The sequence below is a fragment of the Apium graveolens genome, chromosome 6, assembly GCF_009905375.1.
Source record: "Apium graveolens cultivar Ventura chromosome 6, ASM990537v1, whole genome shotgun sequence".
In the NCBI taxonomy this organism is placed as follows: domain Eukaryota; kingdom Viridiplantae; phylum Streptophyta; class Magnoliopsida; order Apiales; family Apiaceae; genus Apium; species Apium graveolens.
Window position 1 is genome coordinate 209,851,276 of NC_133652.1, and position 7,418 is coordinate 209,858,693.

The 7,418-nt window shown below is 42.2% G+C and overlaps 1 protein-coding gene across 1 annotated transcript; it reads right to left on the reverse strand.

The window, feature by feature from the left end:
* Nucleotides 1-236: 236 nt before the first annotated feature.
* Nucleotides 237-2,418, reverse strand: LOC141665711 (uncharacterized). The gene is made up of 5 exons (XM_074471695.1): nucleotides 2,209-2,418; nucleotides 1,852-2,076; nucleotides 1,475-1,560; nucleotides 1,162-1,360; nucleotides 237-503 (listed from the first exon to the last, which is right to left on the reverse strand). The coding sequence occupies exons 1-5, from the start codon at nucleotides 2,416-2,418 to the stop codon at nucleotides 237-239; spliced, it is 987 nt and encodes a 328-aa protein (XP_074327796.1).
* Nucleotides 2,419-7,418: the final 5,000 nt, after the last annotated feature.

Sequence of the window (7,418 nt, forward strand, 5' to 3'; positions counted from 1 at the left end):
GACCTTTTGTAAAGAAGGCCTTCAATCAATGAGTATCGCAATGCTCTAACCGATAGCCTGCGTGCCTCCTGTGCATCATCGGGGAGCCACCCAGTCTCTAAGTGGGTCTTAATTGGGTCTATCCAACAGCTTGTCACACTAAACGGTGCTACCAGATTTATGACATGAATAGTAGGGGTCTTCAAGACCTAGAAGTAGATTCTTCTCGGATAGTTCTCGATTTTAGATGAGGTGAACTAAGATAAGGCATCCGCCGTAGTGTTCTCCTCCCTCGGAACATGTTCTGCATACCATTCATCGAATTGAGTCAGTATTCCCTTTACGATTCTCAGGTACTTGGCCATAGTATCATCCTTGGCCTCAAACTCTCCATTAACTTGAGCAACTAAAAGTCTTGAGTCTCCACATACATTCAGATTTGTGGCCCTCATGGCTCTAGCCAAGCCTAAGCCAGCTATCAATGCTTCATATTCTGCTTCTTTGTTCATAGTTGGGAAATCCAACTTCAAAGCATACTTAATCATAAACCCATTAGGGCTTTTTAAGACTAGGCCTGTACCACTAGATTTTTATTTTGGACGCTCAGTCAAAATGGAGAACCCAATACTTTTTCAAGGTTGTTTCTTCATCCTTTTCCTTCTCTCCTCCTTCTGGGGTTACTATCTCTTGCCCCTCGACTTCTTTGTCGTTAATGGTGCATTCGACCATGAAGTCTACTAAGGCCTGAGCCTTGATGTCCGTTCGAGGCTTGTACTTGATATCAAATTCTCCTAATTCAATTGCCCACTTGATGAGCCTTCCACTGGCCTTCGGGCTATGAAGAACGTTCTTCAAGGGTTGGTCCGTCAGGACTTCGATCTTGTGAGCCTGGAAGTATGGTCTCAACTTCCTCGAGGCTGTGATGAGAGCAAGCGCGAACTTCTCCGTGGTGGAGTAATTCAACTCTGCTCCATGGAGCACCTTGCTTACATAGTATACAGGATTCTAGAGCTTCAGTTCTTTCTTCACGAGGACTACACTCACGGCTTGTTCAGATACCGCAAGGTACAAATAAAGAGTGTAATCCAGACTTGGTTTGGCCAATAATGGGGCTTCACTCATATACTTCTTTAGCTGTTCAAAGGCCTCTTGGCTCTCAACTGTCCATTAAAACTTCTTCACCTTCTTAAGGGTTTTGAAAAAGGGATGGAATTTATCTCCGAACTTAGAGATGAACTTCCCTAGAGCTGTAATTCTTCCTGTCAGCTTCTGAATGTCCTTGATGGAGTGTGGTGGCTCCATGTCTAGGATGGATTTGATCTTATTAGGGTTGGCCTCTATTCCCCTCTTAGAGACCATGTAACCCAAAAATTTTCCAGACCTAATGCCAAAAGCACACTTGGCTGGGTTTAACATCATCTTGTGGTGCCTCGGTACTTCAAATGCCTCTATGAGGTGACTAATATGATCGGCCTAGCTTAGGCTTTTGACTAACATGTCATGGACATAGACCTCCTTGGTCTTCCCAATTAGATGGGCAAATATCTTGTTTACCAATCTTTGGTAAGTAGCTCCCGCATTCTTAAGTCCAAAAGCCATAATAAGATAACAAAATACACCAAAGTCAGTTATGAAAGATACCTTGGAGGTGTCATCTTTGTGCATTTTAATCTGATTATAACCTCTAAAACCATCCATAAAACTTAGCATCTCGTGTCCAGCAGTGGCGTCGATCGGGTTATCAATCCTTGGTAGGGGATAACAGTCCTTGGGACAAGCATCATTCAAGTCAGTGAAGTCAATGCATATCCTCCACTTCCCATTGGCCTTCTTAACCATTACGGGGTTTTCCAACCACTCAGGGAATTGTACTTCCTCAATGAAACCAGCTTCTAAAAGCTTCTTGACCTCCTGCTTCATGGCTTCCAGCCTATCAGGGGCGTAAGTTCTCTTCTTTTGTTTCACAACCTTTCGAGTTGGGTCAATGTTCAATCTATGAGTTATAAGATTCGGGTCAATCCCAGGCATATCAGCTGCTGTCCAAGCAAACACATCACTGTTCTCATGGAGGAAAGTTGTCATTTGGCCCTTCAAGGGCTGGTCCGGAGATGCCCAATATACATGACCTTCTACGGGTCTAAGGGGTCTAGGGAAATTGGGACCAAGTCCTCGGCTGGCTTCCCTCTCAGTTCGTCATTTTTTCGGACATCTGTCTTCTATGGGAAGGACCTGCACCCCGGTTCCATCGGGCCTAAGTGCTGTAACGTAGCAACTGCGGACCATCTTTTGATCTCCTTTCGCTTCTCCAATACCATTCCTAGTTGGGAACTTCAGTACCATACGGTAGGTTGAGGGCATAACCTTAAAAGCATGGATCCTTGTTCTACCCATGATAGCATTGTAAGTAGAGGTTGCCTTGACAACCTGAAAGTTCAACATCTGCGTGACCTCCCTGGGCTCTTCCCCGATAGTTACGGGAAGTCATATTTCTCCTTCAACTTTGCATTCCACATGGTTAAACCCGTAGATGGGTGTGTCAGATGGATTTAGTTGAGAATCAGTGTAGCCCATCCTTATAAATGTATCATGGAACAGAATGTCCACGGAAGCTTCATTTTCCACCAGGACCCTCATAACAGGACAATTTCCAATTATCAGAGTGATTACTAGAGGATCCAACTGAGGAAATTTCAAACCTTCAAGGTCTGGATCACCAAATTCAAGCGTCATCTCTGACTTAGAATGCATATACGGCTCTCCAATTATGCTCATCACTTCTCTCGCATAAGCTTTTCGGGAGTTTCTTGTAGTACCAGCTGCTGTAGGACCTCCTGAGATCATATTAATTACTGGCCCTCGGGGCTGCGGGTTGTTACCCCTTCGATCGTCATCTCTTCGATCATTATCTCTCTTTTGGCCTCCATCCTCTTCACCCTTGGTGAAACGTCCCAACTTTCCCCTTCGGATCAAATACTCAATCTTATCCTTGAGTTGCCTACAATCGTCAGTATCATGACCAACATCTTTGTGAAATCTACAGTACCGACTCTTGTCTCTCTTCTCGGGGTCTCCCCTTAGTGGCTTCGGCCATTTGAAGTGGTTGTCCTTCTCAATTTCCATAAGGATTTGGCTCCTTGGAGCGTTCAACCTTGCATATTCAGTGAACCTTGGTTGCTGATTCTTCTTAGAAGAAGAGGTGTCAGAGTTTTTTCCAATTCATGGATACTTGTCCTTGCCATCGTACATCTGATCCGTCTTCCGCTTCTTGTTTCCAATAGGTTCATTATTCACAGACGTCTTCTTCATACTCTCCTCCACCTTGATATACTTTCCGGCTCTATCCTGGAGCTGCATCATGCTTTCGGGAGGGCACTTAACCAGGGACATCTTAAAGAACTCATCTCTAGTCCATTGTTGTAGGGCTATTAATGTGAATATGAAAGGAAATTTGGTTGAGGATCAGCCTATTAATCTGTTGCTCACTACAATGGGGTTTGACAATGGATGATATAAAACTTTTGTTTTGAGATAAACTATGAGTAGTTTTTCTTCCCTCTAAACTTCAATTACTGGATTGTTTTGAAGGTTAGATTCGAATTACTTAGTTTCTGGATTGATCTAAGCAATTTGAGATTCAAAGTTCACGTTTCTGGATTGATCGTGTTCTTTTGAAATATCCTCTTCTTCTCTTATCCCTTTTCTTCTTTCTTATTTTTGTTTCTTTATGGTGCGATCCACATCAGCTATCATAACTACCTTATCATCAAGATCAGGGACCTTCAAAGCCTCCTTCGTAAATTGATTCAGATATTCTCTCAGGGACTCCTTTGCTACTTGGACTATGCCCATGAGAGAGGCTGAACTCTTCCCGTGTACTCTGCCACTTATGAACTGCTTAATAAAAGCTTGGCTCAAGTCCTTAAAGGATCCAATAGAGTTTGGGGGCAGTCGACTGTACCACCTTTGAGCCATACCCTATAGGGTTTGAGGGAAGTCCCAACACTTAATAGTATCATTCACGGGCTGTAGCAATAGGGCAGTAGAAAACATCCTAACATGATTAGCAGGGTCGCCAGTACCATCGTATGCTTTGATGGTGGGCATCTTGAACTTCCTTGAGATACAGGCATTCATTATCTCGTCAGTGAATGGTGGGTTTGGATCATCAGGATCTCCTAGGGGCATAAGATCACTGGAATCAGCCCTTGGGGCAACAACCCTCCTTGGTATTGGACCATCCAGGTCTATGATTGGAGGAGGATCTCTCTGCCTTAGAGCAAGTGAGGGTCTCAGATTCAGATGCATCTTCAGGTCACGCTTCAGCCTTTGGATCTCAGCTTCATGAGCCCTGATCCTCTCTTGAACATCTTGGGGATTCATCCCTTGAGTGCTCCTAGGCCGTTGTTCAGTATCAGCCATCGGCTCTTTGCCAGTATGCCTCCTTCTCGGAACAACATATGATGATTCAGAGTTATTAGTATAAGATCCAGGGAACTCTTGATCCTTCGGAATAGGAGCCAAGCCACGTATGTATTGGGGCGTCCGCCCTTGTGCTTCACTCCTATTAGAGTGTCCACTCCCTCCAACTTGGGTATAGAGGCATCCCGTAAAGGGGGTTAGTAGTCACAATCATTGAGTACTCATACCCAACGGGTTGAGAGTTCACAGGTGCATGTAGCTACTGAAATTAGGGATTCATCCCTTGAGGAGCCGGGGAATTCGTCCCTTGTGGCTGAGCCTCATTTTCCCCTACCAGGGTTCCTCCTTGGGTGGAGGCATAAGTTGAGTGCGGTGGTACTTCCACCACTGTTGCGATCCTTCGCAATGGGACAGGAGTGTCTGTTCCACTATTGTTTCTGCTCTGTGTATTCACCATGGTTGTTGTAGTCTTTCCCAACTATGGCGCCAAATGTTGTGGAATAAAAACCTGAGTGCGTTAGTATTTAATGCCAGGGTTGGTGAGCTTCGAGCTTTAATGGCCGCTCTTGCATTCGGGACTATCGGTCCTTGCAAGATGCCTACGTATCTCTGTGTTGTAGAGAATCAATCCAAAAACGTCGTTCTAGGTTGAGGGTTAGAGCCCTTTATATAGAGGTGAGTCTAGGGTTAGACTTCTGTTGTGAGACTTGGTGGACAAGTCTCCAACTTAGATGGTAATTAGGAGTCCTATAAGGGAAGGAACTCTAGAACCTTCTGTATAGGACTTTGAGTCTGTTTAGAACACATGTCTCTGCCCTTCCAGCCATATTGGGCCTAGTCCATAAACAACTTGTGTTCGTGGACCTTGACGACCTCAGCTGGTGGGCCTTGTCTACATAGGCCATCTTGAGTCTGCTCTGAGTTCGGACCAGACAGGCCTGTGCTGGATTTCAGACAAGAATCCCAAGTGTATTTAATGCAACATTTAATGTGTCTTTAGAATGTATTTTCTATCCATATCACATATCTATTTTCATTGTATTTATCCTTGTTTGTAAACTGTTTTCAAGCTAACTGATTACTATGCGTTACATGTTATATGCTAATGGTAAGTAAGTTAGAATTTTTGAAGCAGTATATGAGTTGTTTGAATGTTTACATGGTATATCTTTTTCTATGATGCAAACACACATGATATTGATATTTATTTTAGCACACACACATCTTGATCCTATTGTACTCTAATTTTAGATCTTGTCATAACTCTGATTGATATGATTTAAGATTCTGTGTGATTAGATACTGCATGATAATCTAGTTTTAGATTCTGGGTAACCTTGATAGTTGATTCCTGAGTTACTCTATCTCTCTGTTTATGTTGTGCTAGAATAAATGTGTAGCATAACTAGTGATAGTTGTGTCAGGAGTAGAATTTAATTGGTTCAGTCTTATCTTGACTAATAAATATGTGTATACTTGTTGATTGTACTCTTGGAATAACTAATTGATTTTATGACTTTGAATGTTGACTTTGTTGGACCTAATCAATCATGCATTATTTATCTTTGATGATCGTGCTTTGCTTTAATCTCAGTTCTGGATATTAGATCCTGGTATGGTTATAAAACTCTGATTATTTTATGCAAATCTTATAGTTTAGAACAACATTTGTTAGGTCCCGAATTATCGTAGAAGGGGGGGGGGGTTGAATACGATAATCACTAAATTAAAAATTCTTTCAAATGTTTAGCGGATATAAGATTTAGTGCTCGGTTAGTGGTTCCGTGTTCTTGAGGTGAATATTGTTTGGAACAATAAAACGAGGAACACAAGATATTCGGGGAAATATATATTCGTATATAAATCCTCGAGGGGTGTTGCTACACTCCGGTAAATAAATTAACCGGCTACAATCTAAGAACAACAAAGTTCCTAGCTTCTACAAAGATTAACAAATTAAATCCTATACAATGATCTAGCTTCTGTTTGTCTAAGGATTTAATTACCGGGTAACGATTATAATGCCCTTATGAATATACAAGAGTTAAATCAGGCATTATAACGTTACTCCGGTGAGAAGTTAAACGAATATCAATGTGCTGAGCTTCTCCGTATTCTCTTTGTTTCTTGTTTTCATCACCTCTCATTAGAGAGAAGATGAACATAACTTATAATAATAATAATTATTGATTGTTATATATTCTGCTCCTCTGTGTAGACTTTCAAATTCATTGGATAGGTGGCAGTCTTGTGACCACACAATCCTTTTAATTTGCTGCAAGTAAGTCAATGAATTTCACAACTCTTCTATGGCAACTTGAGCAACCTTCTATGGCGACCGGTGCTTCTGTAATGCTCTAAGGCGACTGCTGGTGTTCTATGTTGACCAAGTAAGCTCTATGGCGACCAGGTGAACTCTATGGCGACCAGGTGAACTTTATGGCGACCAGGTGAACACTTGAAGTTTTATGGCGACCAACCAAGGCCCTATGGCGATCATGTAGCCACTGTATCTTTTTCTATGGCGACTAGGCTCTATGGCGACCACTGGTGCCTTAGAGAATCTCTATGGCGACCACTGTGGTGCCTTAGAGAAATTCTCTACGGTGACCAGTTCTGTGGTGACCATAGTTTATCCTTGTATACACTTCTATGGCGACCTGTGAGAAGACTCTCATGCCTTAGAATGTTTCTGCTTTTGTTTAACCTTTCTTCACTGCATCAACATTTTCTTCTGTAACTGAATTAAAATCCCTTCTTGTAAACTGATGTTTGGTGCACTGGTCTGGTTCACAAACAACTAACATTGAGAGAACCTAATTCAATTTGTCTTGTGTTTCTGAGTTGATACATATTGGTTGAATATCCATTGCTTCTAACACTGACCGTCAATAAACAACTGTACTTTCACTAGAATCCTTTCTGGTACTTTAAACAACATCTTCATTGCTACTACAATCTTGAACATTTCATTCACTGTTCTTCACCAATGCTTGAACATATAAATGAGCTCTTGTCAG